Raw genomic sequence first — 20,103 nt, 5'->3', positions numbered from 1 at the left:
ACAGTTTTCCCAACACCATTTATTGAAGAGACTTTCCTTTCTTCAGGGAGATTACTTTTTAAGTAGGGCGAATGATAGATTGGAAAGAGCAGGAAAGAAGAAACTAGGGCAGGAAAGCCAATGTGAAGCAGCTGCAGTAATGTGACCACCGTGAGCTGAAGGTCTGGATTTCTATACCTCGATAGGAAATGGAAAGTCCTGCATCCTTATAAAACTGATGTATCCAGCTAACAGAACATTGTATAGCATAATATATCTTAAAACTTCTTTTGTTTTAAATTGATATTTGATTTGAGCATTAGTACTTAATAAGCTTAGATGGAGTTCTAGGTTTGAGAGCAGTGCTGAGCAATATGGTGACAGCTTGAATACTTTTTAAGAATGAGACTCATTTTGCCAAAAGGTGCAGTGATTTTGTGTGAAGCGTGGAGAATGGAGACAGAGAAGATGGTAGGGGAGCCTAGACTTCAGAGCCAGACTGACCTTGCCTTGCATCTCGGCTCCACTGCTTACCAGCTTTGTGAACTTAGGCGAGCTCCTTAATCTTGTTGAGCCTGTCCATGAAAAATGGAAATAATAACACCTGCCATGTAGATTTGTGGGGAGGATAAAACACCATAATCATGTGAAGTGTCTGACTTTCCTTTTCTTTCAAAGAGTAAATACCCATTAATTTAAAAAAGAGTACGAGTTCTGTCTTGAGAGTGAGTCTAAAAAATTTGAGGGGTGAAAATGAGCAGCAAAAATTTTTTTTTTTAATTTTATTTATTTATTTTTTTATCCCCGAAGCCCCAGTAGATAGTTGTATGTCATAGCTGCACATCCTTCTAGTTGCTGTATGTTGGACGCAGCCTCAGCATGCCCGGAGAAGCGGTGCGTTGGTGCCCGCCCGGGATCTGAACCCGGGCCTACAGCAGCGGAGTGCGCGCACTTAACCTCTAAGCCATGGTGCCGGCCCCGAGCAGCAAAAATTTAACCAATTTTCTGATGACTGCTTTATTTTGATGATTGAAAATCCTGTGACTCTTTTTTTTTAAATTTTTTTTTGTGAGGAAGGTCAGCCGTGAGCTAACATCCATGCCAATCCTCCTCTTTTTGCTGAGGAAGACCGGCTCTGAGCTAACATCTATTGCCAATCCTCCTCCTTTTTTCCCCTTTTTCTCCCCAAGGCCCCAGTAGGTAGTTGTATGTCATAGTTGCACATCCTTCTAGTTGCTGTATGTGGGACACAGCCTCAGCGTGGCTGGAGAAGCGGTGCATTGGTGTGCGCCCGGGATCCGAACCCGAGCCGCCAGTGGTGGAGCGCACGCACTTGATGGCTAAACCACGGGGCTGGCCCCCCCATGACTCTTTTGAATTAATTGTTTACCTGTTTTTTTTTTTTTTCTTTTTTTTTTTTTGTGAGGAAGATCGACCTGAGCTAACATCTGCCAATCCTCCTCTTTTTTTGCTGAGGAAGACTGGCCCTGGGCTAACATCCATGCCCATCTTCCTCTTCTTTATGTGGGACGCCACCACAGCATGGCTTGACAAGCGGTGCATCGGTGCGCACCCGGGATCTGAAACAGTGAACCCCGGGCCACCGCAGCGGAGCGCGTGCACCCAACCACCTGCGCCACCAGGCCGGCCCCTGTTTAGCTGTTTTAAAAATCAGGCCAGACACTGAGTATAGTAATATTCATCTTTGTGCTTATACATTGTCCTTTTATAAAGGCTACTTTTTAAAACCTTTAGTGCATTATGAAAACTGTGTTATGTATACTGAGCACTAGATGGTGCTCAAATAAGGCAAGAAGGCAGCTTTTAGCACAGTCACGGTCACTTGAACTCATTTTTCTGAGTCCCAAAGTAATGTATGCTCATTTTTAGTACCTTTAGATATAGAAAAGCACAAGGAAGGCAAAAAAGATAAAAATAATAACAATCGGTAGTAACCATTGTTAATGTTTTGGTGTATATCCTTTCAGTTCTCACTCTCATTTGCAAGTAAGTGTTGGCATCCTATTCTACACATTGTTTCTTTAACTCACGTTTCACTCATGTCAGTGTTTTCCTACACAATAACTTTAAGTGGTTGTAGAATATTCTGTCTTATGCATGTCCATAACTTAACTAATGCTGTTTCATATTTTTCATGATTATATATAAAATTATGATGAACTTCCTTGTAGCCAAGTCTTTGTGCCTATCCCTAATTTAAGTGGAGTGAGTTCTTAGTAGTTGATTTACTGGTAAAATAGTCTTTTTTAAAAATCACACAGTAATCTTTCATTGTAGAAAAGTTAGTAAATACAGAAACAAAAGGGAAAACAGTCATATGTTCTCATCACATAGAATTAACCACTGCTTATATTTTGGTATACTTCCATCCTTTTTTTAATGCACATACCTGTAGATGGACATGTGTATTTCTATTTGTCTTTTCTCCCTCACAAGTATGGGATTAGACTGTATTACTGTTATGTAACTTTTTTGAATTAATATATCTGATATATTTCCTTTTCAATAAATGTGAATTTTTTTTATTTATTTACTCTAAAAATTGAATGCCTCCCATTTGCCAGGCACTATTGTTTTTGTGGGGTTTTTTTTTTTTTTTTTTGATGAGGAAGATTGTCCCTGAGCTACATCTGTGCCGATCTTCCTCTGTTTTGTACGTGGAATGCCGCCATAACATGGCTTGATGAGTGCTGTCGGTCCATGCCTAGGATCCGAACCCTGGGCTGCTGAAGTGGAGCATGCGAACTTAACCCACTACGCCACTGGGCCGGCACAGGCACTGTTTTTAAGGGCTAGAAATCCTGCAGTGAGCAAGAGGGACAAAGTCCCTGCCCTCATGCAGCTTGTATTTTAGTGGAGGAGATGGGCAATAAGCAAGTAAACAAATAAATATATAAGGTCATTTCTGGAAATGCCAGGTGCGCTGAAGAAATATAAAGCAGAGCCAGGTCATGGAGAGTGACAGAATGGGAGCAAATGCAAGCAGGAGGTTTCTTTAGATAGAGGGTCTCTGGGGAAGCAGCGTTTGAACAGAGACATTAGTGAAACCAAGGAGTGAGCCATGCAAATTCTGGGGAAAAAGTATTCCAGGTAGAGGGAACAGCAAGTATAAAGGACTTGATGCAGGAATAAGTTCTGCATGTTAGAGAAATTGCAGAAAGGCAGTGTGGCAGACTTTGAGCAAGGAAACAAAGTACATGGTGACTTTGGCCGTGTTCAAGATTCTTTGTGTTGCATGGTATTCCAGAGATAATGCAAGTTTTAATGTTGGTATTTGGGAATTGAGTCTAGTCTGCTATATTTTATAATTGTCCTATAATATGGAAAGATTTTACTCACATAACTTATTGTGGTAAAATATGCATAACATAAAATTTACCATTTTAACGATTTTTAAGAGTACTATTCAGTGGCATTAAGTACATTCACAATATTGTACAACCATTACCATTGTCCATTTCTAGAACTTTTTCATCATCTCAAACAGAAACTTGTCCCCATTTCCCCCCTCTCCATCCTCTGGGAACCTCTATACTACTTTCTGTCTCGATGAATTTGCCTATTCTAGATACCTCATGTAAGTGGAATCATGATTTTAGTCCTTTGGTGACTGGCTCATTTCACTTAGCATAATATTTTTAAGGTTCATCCATGTTTGTAGCATGTATCAGAATTTCCTTCCTTTTTAGGCTGAATAGTATCCACTGTATGCATACACCACATCGCATAATGTTTTTTAAGCTTCAGTTTCTCGTACTTGCTCATGAATTCCTGTATATGTCCTCCGTTCCTCTTCAGCATTGCTAGGTTCTAGGTACCGCTCTGATGTTTCTTTCAGGGATCCCTCTTACATTATAAAAAATGTGTACATTCAGCTAAGAGGCTTGGCTGATGTAAACCTCGTGATTAGTTCAGCAGTTCTTTATTGAGCACTTACTGTGTGCGGGTGCTGGGCTCACTGCCTTCGGTGCATTTCCTCTTTTAGTCCTCGCATCAAGTCTGTAAGGTAGGTACTATTATTATTCCCGTAGGGAGAAAACTGAGGCCTGGGGAGGTTGTCCAGGGTCACACGGCTAGTACCTGGTGTGGACCAGATTTAAACCAGGTTTATGTAGTGCCTGTGATGAAATCTGTTGACCATCATGCTATACAGTCTCTATTTGGAAGCATAGATTAATCACAGACCAAGCTTCAAATAATGGTTAAAGAGCTGCAGCATCAAATTATGTGATAATCTTTGAGAAAAGAAGCACCAGATTATATATTCACATTTTCAATCACTGTCAAAGCGAAGGTCATAATAAGGTACTTCATATTTGAGAGCCATTATTTGCAGTGTAAATGTAATAATTACATTGTTTACAATTAATACATGCAAGCTGGTGGATAATCTGTCCGGATTTTAACCTTGCCTTGAGTGGAGTGTGTCTTCTCTGTTTAAAGAGAGCTGTCTGAATGATTCTTTCTCCAAGTTTCTTGATCTGTTTTCTCAGTTGAGAAACAGGAAGAGAGACGTTTATTGAATTAGGTCACAAGTGTTTAACTGATAGAAACAAGTGATTGTAAAATTATTTTTTTCTTTGAACTTTTGATGCCTGTCTCCACTACCATATTTTTATACTCTTTGGCACACTTTATGTACAATTTTATTAGAACTTCTCCAGTTGAAATAATCTGTCACCGAGGTGGGCCTGGGATAACTACTAAACTATCATCTAAACTCACTTCTAATTCTTTCATCACAGCTTAACTTGAATGGGGACCAAAATAGTGTACTAGGCCATTTTACTAAGGGAATAAATAATTTGAGACTTTTTTTGACATCTTATTTTCTCAAATTGAAGAACCAAAAGAAGTTCAGTCTTTACATCTTGAGTCAAAACCTTTATTTCCTGTTCTTTCATTTATACCTTTCTGTGCAAAATCATTTTAAAAGAAGCTTGAGTTTGCCCAGGGTTGAGCACTCCCTTAAACTAAAAGTTTTAATGGGGGAAAATTTAACTAGCATTGTTTAAAACATTAAGATAAAGGGCCAATAAATTTACTCTAAGTAAACCCTCTTTCTTTTTCTCACTGTGTTGGTTGGAATGTGAATTTTTAAGTCATTTTTTTCTGTTAACTTCTTGAGAAAATAAATACAATATTATTTTGCATGGTAGTTGCTGAAATTTTGACATTTTAATAGTTATAGTTCTTTTCGTTTTGGCAGTTGAATGACAGCAGATAAGATTGTGAATCACGTGAATATAAACACCTTTTTGGTTCTGTTTGGTGCATTAAAAATTGCTGTAATAAATTTATATGCAGTTTTTATCCTTTGACTTTTTACCATGAATAGGCCCTTTTAAAACATTAACATTCCCACAGTTTAACCACTGGACGGGCTGATTCTGGTTAGTTTTGTGAATGATTTCTGTAATTCTCTCTTTGCTAGGGTAAGGGGAAAAAAATCTTCAGAAATGCTTCCATACTTTTCTGAATGGTTACTTGTTGATTTACTCAGGTTGTGTTTTAAACTGAAAAACATTATATAATTTGTCAGGGTATGTATGTCGTGGGCTGAAAATGACATTATTAGTATAAAATAGCAGTTTTGAAAGAAGCTTAAACATTTTCAGTGTTTATTTTATGAACCTCATAATTATAGTTGCTTTGATTGTTCAGTAAATCTGTGTTCAGCAATCTATGTATAATTTCCCCCCAACAGCTTCTGCCCATCTGCTTTTATTAAAAGATTTGAACCATGAGTTATCATCTTTGATTATTGAGATTCACATATGAGATTAGTGTGCTTAAAAGTAAAATAAAACCAATCTAAATTACTGAAAGCTGTGAATTAGGGAATATATAATTTAAAAATTTAGCTTCCTGACCAAACTTCCAAACCAGTTTATGATTTCATAGCAGTTACTAAAAAGACATCTATCGGGGCCAGCCTGGTGGCATAGTGGTTAAGTTCGTGCACTCTGCTTCAGTGGCCCGGAGTTTGCAGATTCGGATTGTGGACCCAGACTTATGCACTGCTTATCAAGCGTTGCTGTGCCAGGCGTCCCACATGTAAATTGGAGGAAGATGGGCACACATGCTAGCTCAGGGCCAATCTTCCTCAGCAAAAAGAGGAGGATGGGCAACAGATGTTAGCTCAGGGCTAATCTTCCTCACCCCCCCACCCCCAAAAAATCATCTGTCTTTCCCCCTTTATTTTTTTTTAAGGAAGATTGGCCCTGCACTAACATCTGTTGCCAATCTTCCTCTTTTGCTTTTTTCTCCCCAAGGCCCCAGTAGATAGTTGCATATCATAGTTGTACATCCTTCTAGTTGCTCTGTGTGGGACACCGCCTCAGCATGGCTTGATGAGCAGTGAGTAGGTCCATGCCCAGGATCCAAACTGACAAACCCCGGGCCACTGAAGTGGAACGCGTAAACTTAACCACTGCGCCTCCAGGCCGGCCCCTATCTTTCCTTATTAGACTCAGATTTTCCTATTTTGTTCTAGTTCTTTATCATTCACATAAATTTTACGTGATTTTAATCATAACATAGATATTCTTTTTCTAATGGGTAATACACATATGACTTCTTTTAGGTATATATAGAAATTCTAGGTAGTTAGTGGTAGGCTTTTAGATTGATAGTATGTGGGTTTGCTTTAATAATGAAGTAGCTAAATTAATATTATTTATATTGAAAGAGTATTAAACTAGAAGTTAGGTATGTTTATTCTTATATCGTGACCTTGGACAAGTTACTTAGCTTCTCTGTTTCTGTCATCTGTAAAATGAGGATACTCCTATTCCCTCAGTCAACTTCTCAGGGTGTTTAAAAGAAATCAAATGAAATAATCAAGGTGAGAGAACTTTGAATAGTATATAGATCTATATAGACTGCAAATTATATCTCATTAGCAAATTTATTTGCATATCACAATTAATATGCTAAAGTCTTTAAACACATTTCTTTTGTAGAAGGTTAAGCAATACTTTTCCCAAATCTCCTCCTCCCTTGTTAAAATACTTTCTTTAAAATATGACATTAAAGTCAGTTTCACCTCAATTTTAGCCAAACAACCTCAAATTCTAAATTAGTGGAGTTCAAATTAATGAAGTCCTGCTAAGTGTATACTTGGTTGCAATTTTTAGTTTTTAAAAATAAATTATTTTTCTCTATTGTGTAAAAAAGTTTTTTTAAATCTGATTTTATATGGGAACCCAAATACTTCTGTATTTGAGAATATGATAAGAAGACTTTTTTTTAGGTTGCAGCGTTGTTCTACAACCAACTGGTAGGCTTCTTTTCTGAGATTATGTATTATTCAGCCTCTTTTTTCTTTGTTTAATTCCTGAGGGCCAACACCATGGCCTGGCAGTGTCCACTTGGTACTTCTTATGTTACTTAAAAATCCAAAGTGTAGACAGATGAAGAAGAACAAGACAGATGGCTTGGTAGAAAAGAAGAGAGAGACTCGAAAAAGCAAAGAAAGTTAGATGGTCGAAACTGCAAAGGGTCCACAAACAATTGCTTCTGGGGCTGGGGCTGTATGTTGGCTCCGTGAGATGGGTCACAGGTCCTCGGTTAAGTTCTCAGCCTAAGTGTGCTGCTTCTGTTAACTAGTATTTTACTTGCCAGCTAGCCTGTCTGACCTGTTACACCAGCTGACTAAAACATTGTAAATAACTCTTACATATTTCCTGTGTGACAATGATCAGGAATAGGCGTTTCATTTATTAGATGACCTATTTCATGTATGTATTTTGCTTGTGGAAACTTGAATTCTTGAACTACACGCTTCATAGGAAATTGGTTTCTTCCCCCTACCAAGAAATGTTCGTTCTTGTTTATTTGTCAGCTTTGGAAAACTGCTTGCCCTCTCGCAGTGGTACTCTGTTGATGAATGAAGCGACGCGTGCTGTAGCTGTGCGTTCTGGTCTTTATTTCATTCACGAACTCATTTCAGGGTCTCCCTGGGGTTGTGTTGGAGAGCAGATCTAACCATCACGGCCATGGTGTTACTATTCTCTCCTGTCACCTCATGAATTGTGGCTGGTGACGTTTTCTGCGCAAGTGGCTGATACAGTCGATCATCTATTTTATAATGACATAATATTATCCACAATTTTTTTACTTAATATTTGCTAATTTGTTCCTTTTTCTATCACAACCGAACATTTCTGTATCCTCTGCACTACACCATTCTTGAAGTTAAGGCCAGAGTTGTTGTCATGTCAGAGCGTTGTAACCCAGAGTTTAAATCCAGAAAAGGCATAAACTGTCTGTACAGTGTATGCCCCACCCCCCACGTAATTTAATACAAAAATTAACTACCTTGTACAGTGAAAGAATTTAGGTGGTGTTGAATAGAATTTGTTTTAAATTTACAGTGACGTGATAATAATTTGTCAGATATCATATCCTTTATAAATTCCTCTCTATAGGCCATTTTAGAAGAAAATATTTGTCATAAAGGTTCTTATGCTTGCTTACTGTCAACACATTATCTAAGTATAAAGATCACTGGATTTGGTGTCAAAAGATCTGGGTTTTCTAAATTTTGCAAATTTAGGAATATATGTGGGTTTATAAGCCACAGTTATACGCTTTTGGTGGGAATGGTAATTGGTCAAATCTTTCCGGAATGTAATTTGCAATATTCATCAGAACAGAAGTGTTCATTAACCTAGTAATTCCACTTCTAGAGTTTATGTTAAGGAGATAATTGGAGAAGTTCAGAAATATATGTAGAAAGATATACGTATAAAGACGTTCATAGCAATGTTTATCATAACGGAAAATTGCCAACAACCTAAATGTCTACCAGTAAGGAGATTGCATAAATAAACAACAAATAAAATGATGCATCTGCTCACTGGACCAATATACAGTCATTAAAAATGATCATATGTTTTTAGTCATGGAAGAAGATCCACAGCATATTAAGTGGTTAAAGCAAGTTATAAAACCATTCATATAGCATAATCTTGTAAAAGCAAAATTGTGTATATGTATATGCATTTAAAAAATGTGTATATTTATATAACTCTTTTGTATAGGTTTATATAGCTTTATTTTTATGATCCAATTTTTTTTAAACTTGTTATTTTGAGATAATTATAGATTCACAGGAAGTTGCAAAAAAAACGTATAGGGCAGTCCCTTGCATCCTTTACTCAGTCTCCCCCAATGGTAGCATCTTGCCTAACCATAGTTCAGTATCAAAAACAGGCAATTGACATGGGTACAGTCCACAGAAGTTATTGAGACTTCAGCAGTTATACATGCACTCATTTCTGTATGTGTGGCTCTGTACAGTTTTATCACATGTAGACTTGAGTAACCACCACCATAATCAAGATACTTAAGTGTTTCATCCCAACAAGGCTCCCTTGTGCTTTCCCTGTATAGCCACACCCATTCTTTCCCTCTCCCCATCTCTAACTGCTGGCAGCCACTAATCAGTTTTCCATCTCTATAATTTTGTTATTTCAAAAAGTTATATAAATGTAGTAATACAATATGTAACATTTTGAGATTGGTTGTTTTACTGAGCAGTGTGTCTTTGAGATCCATTCAGGTTGTGTATTATCAGTAGTTCATTCCTTTTTATTGCTGAGTAGTATTCTGTGTTTTGTACGTACTGTAGTTTGTAACAATGACATATTGAAGGACATTTCGGATTGTTTCCAGTTTTTGGCTATTATGAATAAAGCTGCTATGAACATTTGTGTACAGGTTTTTGTGTGAACCTAAGTTTATTTCTTTGAGATAAATGCTCAAGAGTGCAGTTGCTAGCTGGTATGGTAAGTGCATGTTTAGTTTTATATGGAATTGACAAACTGTTTTCCAGAGTGGCTATATCATTTTAAATTCCTACCAGTAATGTATGTGAGATCCACTTTCTCTGCATCCTCACCAGCATTTGATGTTGTCACTCTTTTTTATTTTAGCGGTTCTGATAGGTGTGTAGTGTTACCTCATGGTGATTTTAGCATGGTTCATTTTTATAATAATAAAATATAAAAACTATTTTCTTTTAAAAGAGAAAGATTACCTAGATTTAAGTTTATGTTCTGCCATTTATTAAATGTTACTTAATAACAGAAGTTTTGCTAGGTGAATAGGGAATATTGATTTCCTTTGTAATCCACTAGGGTTATACTTCTACTATAGCAAAATATTGATGTAAATAAAAGCAAAGCAGATCACCTACAGTTGTTTGACACAGATGTTTTGATACTATTTCAAAATGTAAAACTATCTCAAAAATTACTAAATTATATTTTATAATTCCTCTCTGCCACATGTGTTGAAAGGGGAAGGCTGGCAAGTTACTTGTAAGAGGTATTAAAGAATGAATATATGCAAATTTGACAGTTTAATACTAGTGGTTTTGTTTTGTTGTGGTTAGGGGGTTAGAGAACTCACATTTATCGAGCTATGTGCTGGCACTTTCCATACATTGCCGTATCGTCCTCAAAACTGTCCTATGAGATGGTGGCATCCTTACCTACGTTTTATAAATGAGGAAACTGAGATTCTCAAATGAAGTAACTTGGCTAGGTCGTACCAACAGGAATGAGGAAGCTGGAATTTAAATATGTGGCTTCAGTCTGTACTCTTTCCATTATACCAGGGGCATACATTGTCTTTAGTAATGGGCCACGTGATTGGAAATCCGCGTGGGCAGTGTGCATGAGTTTGTTAATTGATGGTGATGGGTAAGTTGAGAGGTAGTGCACTTAGTGTATAAGTGTTGAAAATGACCAGCCTGTGAATCTGGCGGGTGCAGAAACATTCCGTATTCTTCCTGTTGGTATTCCTTCCTAGTGTTCCAATTTGGTATATAATTTTAGTGGAATTAAACTGGAATTTTTAAAGATTGTGTACTTGACTGTGTTCTGCTTTAGTAACAGTTAGTGATTTATCCCAGTTTGCTGGCCCAACACTTGGCAGCAGTAGTTAATTACAGTCGTTGTTGTGAGCACATGGTTAGGCTTTATCATATGCACTACTAGAGGCATTATTATTATTATTATTGTTGTTGTTGTTGTTGGTCACATTAACCCACCTTCCCTCCTTTTTCTTTTTGCTAAAAATCTCAAGATGGTTATAGCTAGGATCAGACATTTAGCCATTGTATACCTGGGGTATCTTGCTGCTGCTGTAGGAGTTCCATTAGTGTATATTTTTGATTCTGTGCTAATGGCTTCCCATTTTATGTAGAATAAAATTCAAACTCCTTAACATGACATTAAGGTTCTTCACTCTTTTGCTCTATTTTACCTTGCCAGACTTCTCTGCTACCTGCACTCCCCAGTTACTTAGCTTTGTCATGGTGTATGTTGGCGCACTTAGCAGAGGTGGCATAGATTACAGTGATTATTTGAGACATAAATTAGAAATAATGCAATTGTAATATTGGTATTCATTGGGGAATTTTGTCACAGAAGCTATCATAGAAGCATGTTAGAGAGGTTGAGGTTGATGGCAGTACTCTCCCTAGGGAGATTCTCTTCATGAAATCAAAGCAAGGGAGGGAATAGACTTAGAATATAGCCCAGAAATGCCAGTGATAATGTGTAATAACTTTTCTATAGTGGTGAGAATTTTAATAACCACTTCCTTGCTGAATTATCTTCATGGAAGCCCAGTAAAATTTCTTAAAACTGTGGAAAACTCCCTAGACCAGTTTCAGATTTTCTTGTTGCTGGGTGTGTGTGTGTGAGTGTGAGTGAGTGATTCTTGGGCATAATAGCTCTCCAGCCCCATAGGTCCCATTGTTCATTGGGGTGTCACCAGCAAAACTGAGATCCCTATTTTGTGACTCCATCTATTCATGTTATTGCCAGAATGATATAGCGGTGAAGCCCTTAGTGGGAGGAGCTTGATATGCTGCCACGCATAAGGACTGCTTCAGACAGAGCCACACCTGATCTTTGGATCAATATGGTTGCTTATCTAGAGTTTAGTTCATTTAGCAAAGTCTGAGAGATTACCGGTTTCAAGTATTTGTCCCCAGTCTCCTGTTATTGACATGTTTCACATTGACCTGGAGTTGTGGAGTTCATGTATACAGTGAGTTGAGGTATTCTGTGTGGTACTCATTTATTTAATCTGTGTTGGTATGAACATTTGACTGCTGCTTTTTCACCCCCTTTTTGCATGCTTCCCGTGCTTCAAATTGGCTTTCAGAAACAATGTTCGGTTTCTAACTGTAATTGTCTTGGAAACATTGGCACATTTTGCAGGACCGTTTTACTTTTATTTACTGCAAATGATGATTTGTTAGTTGCCTGCTGCCAGCACATCTGAGCTCATTTGTTTAACTAAAAGAGTGCTGTGCATAGATGCCTATAACACGCAGCAACAGTTACCAACCACCCCTGTTGGTTACCACCTCATTTTAGCTCTAAATCAAGCAAATAGGCAAGAAGATTATTCTTAAAATGTTCCAAGAAGTTTAGAAAATTGGAGAATGGAGGGATGGGAGGAAAGGAATTCGATTATAACAATCAGTGTGTTGCTTTTGGCAGGGGTGTGTCTGGCTGATTTCCTTTGTAGAAGTAAGTAACACTTCAGAGTGCAGAAATTGTAGGAATTTTTTTTTTTAATAGGTAATTACAAAGTGTTTTTCTTTTGGCGGAGCCACTGTACCGTGCATGGGTGAATGAGACATTTTCCCGGTTCTCACGGAGTTTATAATCTGGGCATGGAAGATGCTTCTGCCCTGAAGTGGTGATTGCTGAGGAGGCGGTGGCAGTGGTGCTGTTTCAGATCATGGTCCTGCGGGGAGGGGGGGACCCAGGCCTGAAGGGCCTAATCACAGAATCACAGAATGGCAAATGCTGGCTGGCTCACCACAAGAGGGAGCTTTCCAAGAGAGATGGCATAAGTCCCAGTTTTTCTTTTCATCCTTGAGTGACAAAGAAATCAAACTGCTTCAAAAAGATATATTATTTCATGTTTGTAAACAAAATATTAAGAAATATTTTCATAAAAATTTTAACTTGGGGGCAGACCTTTCCTTGAGGGCTGGAGAGTGTGAAGTGTTTCTTGAGGAACAGGGGGAGATAATTAATTTTGTCCTCTGGTAATGAGGTGTCTGAAATGGCATTCATTCATTCAGTGCATTTTTATGAAGTGCTTGCTTTGTACCAGGCTGGGGACGCTGTGATAAACAAGGAGCCCACAATCTAGTGGGGGTCACAGATAAGTAACTGGACAGTCCTGCTACTGTGTGCTCAGTTTTATGATTGGGTGCTTTTGGGGCAGAGTCCAGGCTGCTCACTTGGTCTTAGGTTTCCTGGAGAAGTGATGTCCAAACCAATCTCACCAATACATATATCCTTTTTTCAGGCTAATACTGTATTAAAAATAAATCAAAACCAATTTTTGTTTTGGGAACGCCCAATACCTTTCTGTTGAGAACCTGAATTCCTACTCCAGCCATCTAGTGTATTTCTCCAGACTTGTCATTCACCAGTCTCCAGTGTTGATTAACATCTGCTTCTCAGAAAGTGCCAGGCTCTCTGTGACTGCCATACATTTGTATGTGCTCTTCTTTGTGTCTGGAAAGCCCTCCTCTTTGTCTACCTGACTGACTTCTCTTGCTCCTTCAGGACAAACAGTTACTTCCTCCAGGGTGCTTCCTTGACTGCTCTTAGGGTAGGTTGAACGCACCTCCTGTGAGCTCACGCACTGAGCTGGTCTTAATCTTCGTACTTCCCCTACCCCAAATAGTCTGTCTACTTCTTCATTCCTCCATGTAGCCTGGAGGTAGAGGCAGCATCTTTCACAGAGCCCAGCATGTCCTGGGCACCCAGGCAATGTTTGTTGAACGAACAAATTCATAAGCTTTTGAAGGTTATAGCCACATGTATATAATTGAAGCTCTTGGTTCCAGTCGGTTTTAAGAGAGTGTTATTGACTGAAGAAAGTAGAATCACGAGTGAAACACATTTTATGCATGTGGTTTGGTCATTAACCTCATAAAGCTTTTTATAATGTTTTGCTTTTTTTTTTTTTTTTTTTTGGTGAGCAAGATTGGCCCTGAGCTAACATCTGCCAATCTTCTTCTTTTTTTGATGAGGAAGACTGGCCCTGGGCTAACATCTGTGCCCATCTTCCTCTACTTTATATGGGACGCCGCCACAGCATGGCTTGTCGAGCGGTGCATGGGTGCACGCCCAGGATCCGAACCCGCAAACCCTGGGCCGCCGCAGCGGAGCGCACGCACTTAACCACTTGCACCACCGGGCCGGCCCCTACAATCTTTTGCATTTTATACCTCTTTACTTTTATTTTTTGCCTGAGTAACCAGTAAACTGAGTAATTGATAGTTCTTACTTCTTGCCAAATACTGTGTATTATTAAACCTGCCCACAGTGATTTATTAATTAGAAGTCTTTTGGTTATTAACAAAAATCAATTTGATTTAGCATGTGCCAGAAAGAGGGGCATATGTGATGAAGAGACAGAGGTCTCTGGTAGAATCCAAGATTAGAAATGCAGCTAGGCTTGTTCAGCATGACCCCACGCCCTGGCCATAGCTGACTGGATCAGGGATAGACATCTAATGTAAGCCATGCCAGAGTCTTGGGGAATTTGGAATTGATATGGAAAGACAGGCTTTCCATATGGCTGGAACTTGGCTGCAAAGCTGAGGGTTATAGGAAGCCATCCTCTATCCACTGAGAAGCAGAGAAAGCCCATTAGTAAGAAAGATGCATAAAAGAGCTTTGCGGATTGTGGGGGGTGGGGTGCAGAGATAAACAGAAAGGACTCTTAGGATTCCTGCTGGCCTTGCAATTGATTCTTGGGACCAATTCTTAAGCATAGCTGTGTTCCTCAGTGGCATATTTACTGAAGTAATTAGTGAGTTTTAGCTTTGTTTGTATGTATAATACTTATACATGATACTGTCTTCAATTGCTGGGAGACAAGTTCTGGAGCAGCTCTGTGTAATAGAAATATAAGGTGAGACACATATGTACTTTAAAATTTTTAGTAGCCACATTAAAAAAGTAAAATGAAACAAGTGAAATTAATTTTAATAATACATTTCATTTAACCCAGTATATCCCAGGTATTATAATTTCATGAACATAAGGATTAATAATGAAGTATTTTCCATTAAAAAAATCTTTGAAATCTGGTACATACTTTATATTCTAGTACGTCTCAGTTTGGGCTAGCCACATTTCAAGAGGTCAGCAACTATATGTGGCTAATGGTTACCATGTTGGACAACGTAGTTCTAGAGGTAGCTAAAGCAATCTCTTTTCTTCCGTAGTTTCTCTAAAACGTTATCAGAAGGCTTAATGCTTACGGATCACTCTTTTTGAAAGTTTGGTTCATCAGCAACAGCAGAGAACGCTAGGAGGTAGGGATTTTTAAACTGGCCGTAGAATCATTGCCCATAGGAAGATTTGCTGTGCCATGTGTATTGGCATAAAAGAACACGTACTTTTTAACCCCGTCGCCAGGCTCTAAAGCTGGTTCTTGTTCTTCCTAGGCCTCTGATTCCTGGAATGTTACTTAAACTCTTTGGAAGCCTCAGTTTGCTTATCTATAAAAATAGAGTTTATAACTGTCCTGTGCATTAGAAGAGATTTTAAATGTGCTAATAAATTTGAAAGTGCTTTGAAAAACATTTAAAGGGTTATACAGATGTAAAACATTATTTTAATTTATTAACTTGGAAAAAAACACTACATTTTGGAATTAATAATAGCTATCATTTACTGAGGGTTTACTTTGTGCCAGGCATTGTTCTAAGCACTTTGTACGTATTATATAATTTGATGATAACACTTTTTGAAGCAAGTACTATTATCATCATCTCTATTTTATGTATGAGGAGACTAAGATACAAGGAGTTAAGAAAATTGCCTAAGGTCACATAGCTAGTTGAGCTGGAATTAAAATTTGAATGCACTTTTTTTTTATTGTGGCAAAATATACACGACATAAAATTGATCATTTTAACTGTTTTTAAGGGTACACTTCTGTCATATTAAGTACATGCACTTTGTTATGTAACTGTCGCCACCACCCATCTCCAGACCTTTTTCATCTTCCCTGACTGAAACTCTGTATCCATTAAACACTAACTCCTCATTCTCCTCTGCCCCGAAGCCCACCAATGGCAACCACCATTCTACTTTCTGTCTCTGAATTTGACTACTCTAGGGACCTTATATAAGTGGAATCATACAATATTTGTCTTTTTGTGACTAGCTTGTTTCACTTAGCAGTAATGGCTTTAAGGTTCATCCATGTTTTCACATGTGTCAGAATTTCTTTCCTTTCTAAGGCTGAATAATATTCTGTTGTGTGTATGTACCACATTTTGTACCATTATTCATCCATTGATGGACTCTTTGGTTGCTTCTACCTTTTGGCTATTGTGAATAATGCTGCTGTGAACATGGGTGTACAAATATCTGTTTGAGTCCCTGCTTTCAATCGTTTTGGGTATATATATACCCAGAAGTGGAATTGCTGGATCATCTGGTAATTCTATATTTAGTTTTTTGAGAAATTGCCATACTGTTTTTCACAGCGACTGCACCATTTTACATGCCCACCAGCAATGCACAAGGGTCCCCATTTCTCTACGTCCTCTTTAACACCTTTTTCTTCTTTTAAATAATAGTTATCCTAATGGGTGTGAAGTGGTATCTCATTGTGGTTTTGATTTGCATTTCCCTAAATGACTAGTGATGTTGAACATCTTTGCATATACCTGTTGGCCATTTGTGTGTCTTCTTTGGAGAAATGTCTGTTTAAATCCTTTGCCCATTTTTAAATTGGGTTGTTTGTTTTTGTTGTTATTAAGAGTTTTTTTTTTTTGGTACATTCTGGATATTAGTCCCTTATGAGATATATGATTTACAAATATTTTCTCCCATTCTGTTGGGTTGACTTTTCACTCTGTTGATAGTATCCTTTGATGTGCAAAAGTTTTTAATTTTAATGAAGTCCAACTTAACCTATTTTTTTCTTTAGATGCCTTTTGTTTTTGGTGTCGTCCAAGAAATCATTGCCAAATCCAGTGATATGAAGCTTTCCCCTGTGTTTTCAAATCTAAGAGTTTTTTTTTTTTTTTGTGAGGAAGATCAGCCCTGAGCTAACATCCATGCTAATCCTCTTCTTTTTGCTGAGGAAGACTGGCTCTGAGCTAACATCTATTGCCAATCCTCCTCCTTTTTTTTCCCCAAAGCCCCAGTAGATAGTTGTATGTCATAGTTGCACATCCTTCTAGTTTCTGCATGTGAGACGCAACCTCAGCATGGCCGGAGAAGCGGTATGTCGGTGCGTGCCCGGAATCTGAACCCGGGCCGCCAGCAGCGGAGCATGCGCACTTAACCGTTAAGCCACGGGGCTGGCCCTAAATCTCAGAGTTTTATGTTTGTCTCTGTGTCAGTTTGTGTCTCTCTGTCTCTGTATCTGTTTGTGTCTGTTTCTGTTTTTCTATATATTCATAAATTATTGAAGCTTATATATGTGTTCTTTCTCTTTTCTTGCCTTGTTTCTTCCTTTTTTTGTTGTTGAACTATTTGAAAGTATTGCAGATAACACGAGACTTCATGTATCTCCTAAAAATAATGGCATTTTTCTAAATAACTGTAATCCCATGATCAGTACTGCCCTTGGAACTGGGCAGATGGGGCCCCTGCCTCGTGCTCTGTACTTTGGAGTGCCTGTCTCAAATTATCCTGAGTCCCCCAAACCCATCCCTTCTCCCTGTCCCAATGCCTGAAAGGCAGGGTGCCCTAAGTGCTTCTTTTTTAGGACTCTCATGTTGAGAATTATGGTAAATTTTCTAATTACAATGAAAATAGAAGCTTAACTTTATTTTGCTGGTATTATTGTTTACCACTGTAAACCATATTTTCCTTCTAAATTATTTTTATCTTTATTTTTATATATTCCTTTAACTGGTTAGTATGTACATATTTAGTGTTGTGATTATTAATTACTTTTCTTTTTTCTCTCCAGTTCTGAGTTGAAGCTCTTGGAGGAGGCAACCGTTTCGGTCTGCAGGTCTTTAGGTAAGGGGGAAAAATGAGTGTGTATGCATGTGTGTGGAGGCATTTATTTCAGAATTTCTGTTATAAATTTTGATAGTGTGCTACTAACTGAGTTAATGAAGTGATATATTCTTGATGATGATGGTAATAATAATTACTTTTATTCATGGTACTCATTGATGCCACTGGAAGGTACCAGTCAGTAACAGCACTGAGACATGTTTTGTTATTTGCAGTAGTGATAATGGACTCTGCTAAGCTATAGACTCTCTTTCAGCTTGTTGTGTTTATGAATTTTGAAATACTGAGAAAACTCAACATATTAAGTTAGTTTTGTAGTTGCATATGTAGTTCATAGAGAATATAGGATCATTCATCCTTTGCTTTGCCAACTGCACTGACTATATATGCTGTTGTTGGCTATATTAACCAGAATGGTTATCACTCCTTAATAGGAAAATATATTAGGAAGCTTCTTGAATTAGTAATAACAACTTGGTGTTATGGTAAAGCACATGGGCTCTGGAATCATTTTGTGACTTTTTTTGTGTGTGTGTGAGGAAGATCAGCCCTAAGCTAACATCTGTCGCAAATCCTGCTCTTTTTGCTGAGGAAGACTGGCCCTGGGCTAACATCTGTGCCCATCTTCCTCCACTTTATATGGGATGCCGCCACAGCATGGCTTGACAAGGGTGCGTTGGTGCGTGCCCAGGATCTGAACCTCGGCCGCCAGCAGCGGAGCGTGCACACTTAAGCGCTGTGCCACCGAGCTGGCCCTCATTTTGTAATTTTAATTTCAGCTCTGCTACTTATTAGCTGAGCCTTAATTTCCTCGTCTAAATTAAAAGATTCTCGTGAGGAAAAAAATCAGATAACATATGAAATATCCAGGAAAATGCCTAGCATTTTGTCATTATTCACCATTTATATCAACAAGTGTTACCTTTCTGGGGCCTCATTTCTCAAATACTTCACTTTCAAATTGGTAGCAATTGGAAAGGAATGTGTATGCTTAAAAAAATGCAGATAATTAGACTTACATGTCATTGTTGCTTTGAAAATTAGAGATAATGTGTTTTTAAAATGCCCAATGTACAGGAGCTCAAAATTATTTTAATCTGTATTTTTCACTTGACATTTTATATTTAAGTATGTGATTATACATTTAAAACTACTTTTGGGAGGGCTGGCCCGGTGGTATAGCGATTGTTTGCGCCTTCCGCTTCAGCAGCCCGGGGTTCATGGGTTTGGATCCTAAGCGCGGACCTACTCACCACTCATCAGGCCATGCTGAGGTGGCATCCCACATAGAAGAACTAGAAGGACCTACAACTAGGATATACAGTTATGTACTGGGGCTTTGGGGAGGAAAAAGAAAAGGAGTAAGTTGGTAACAGATGTTAGCGCAGGGCCAATCTTCCTCAAAAAAAAAAAACCACTACTTTTGGGAACAGCAAAAAAAGATACACATTTAATGCCAGAAATTCCAACAATACAGTGGTGCAGTTAAAATAAAAATCTTCCCATATTAAACAGCACAGAAAATCACTGCTAATCTTTTGTGATAAGATTTTTTTCAAAGTATTCTGTGTGTATTGATTTATATGCACAATTTTATATAAGTGGTATTATTTATATGTTGTTCTCACTCAGCAGTATTTAGGAACTTCTTTTCACATCAGTAAATATAAATGCATATCAATTTTTAAGGGCCATGTGGGTGTGCAACAATCCTCTTCTTTTTTTGGTCTGAAAATGTTATTTTTCCTTTACTTTTGGAGGATATATTTGCTGGATATAGAATTCTGAGTTGTCATTAATTTCTTTCCCATCCTTTAAAGGTAGCATTCTGTTATTTCGCTGGTTTCTCTCATTTTTGTTGAGACGAAAGCTGTCAATGTTATTGTTGTTCCTTTGAACATAATGGAATTTTTTTCTTCTGGATGCTTTAAGTTTTTCTCTTGGTCCTTTGGTTTTTCAGCATCTTAGAATGATATGCTGAGGAGTGGTTTTCTTTGTGGGTTTTTTGCTGCTTAAGGTTTGTAGAGCTTCTTAAATCTGTGGGTTGATGTCT

General features: G+C 38.1%; 1 protein-coding gene across 2 annotated transcripts in view; it reads left to right on the top strand.

Moving 5' to 3' along the window:
• Positions 1-20,103, top strand: part of DYM (dymeclin) — a 375,345-nt gene that overhangs the window by 32,363 nt on the left and 322,879 nt on the right. For both annotated transcript variants that reach the window (XM_058557075.1, XM_058557076.1), the window contains one exon: positions 17,998-18,050. In XM_058557075.1, the coding sequence (XP_058413058.1) occupies positions 17,998-18,050 (53 nt within the window). The remainder of the gene's footprint in view (positions 1-17,997; positions 18,051-20,103) is intronic.

This window comes from Diceros bicornis, chromosome 16, assembly GCF_020826845.1.
Source record: "Diceros bicornis minor isolate mBicDic1 chromosome 16, mDicBic1.mat.cur, whole genome shotgun sequence".
Classification (NCBI taxonomy): domain Eukaryota; kingdom Metazoa; phylum Chordata; class Mammalia; order Perissodactyla; family Rhinocerotidae; genus Diceros; species Diceros bicornis.
This window is presented reverse-complemented; position numbering and strand designations above follow the sequence as displayed.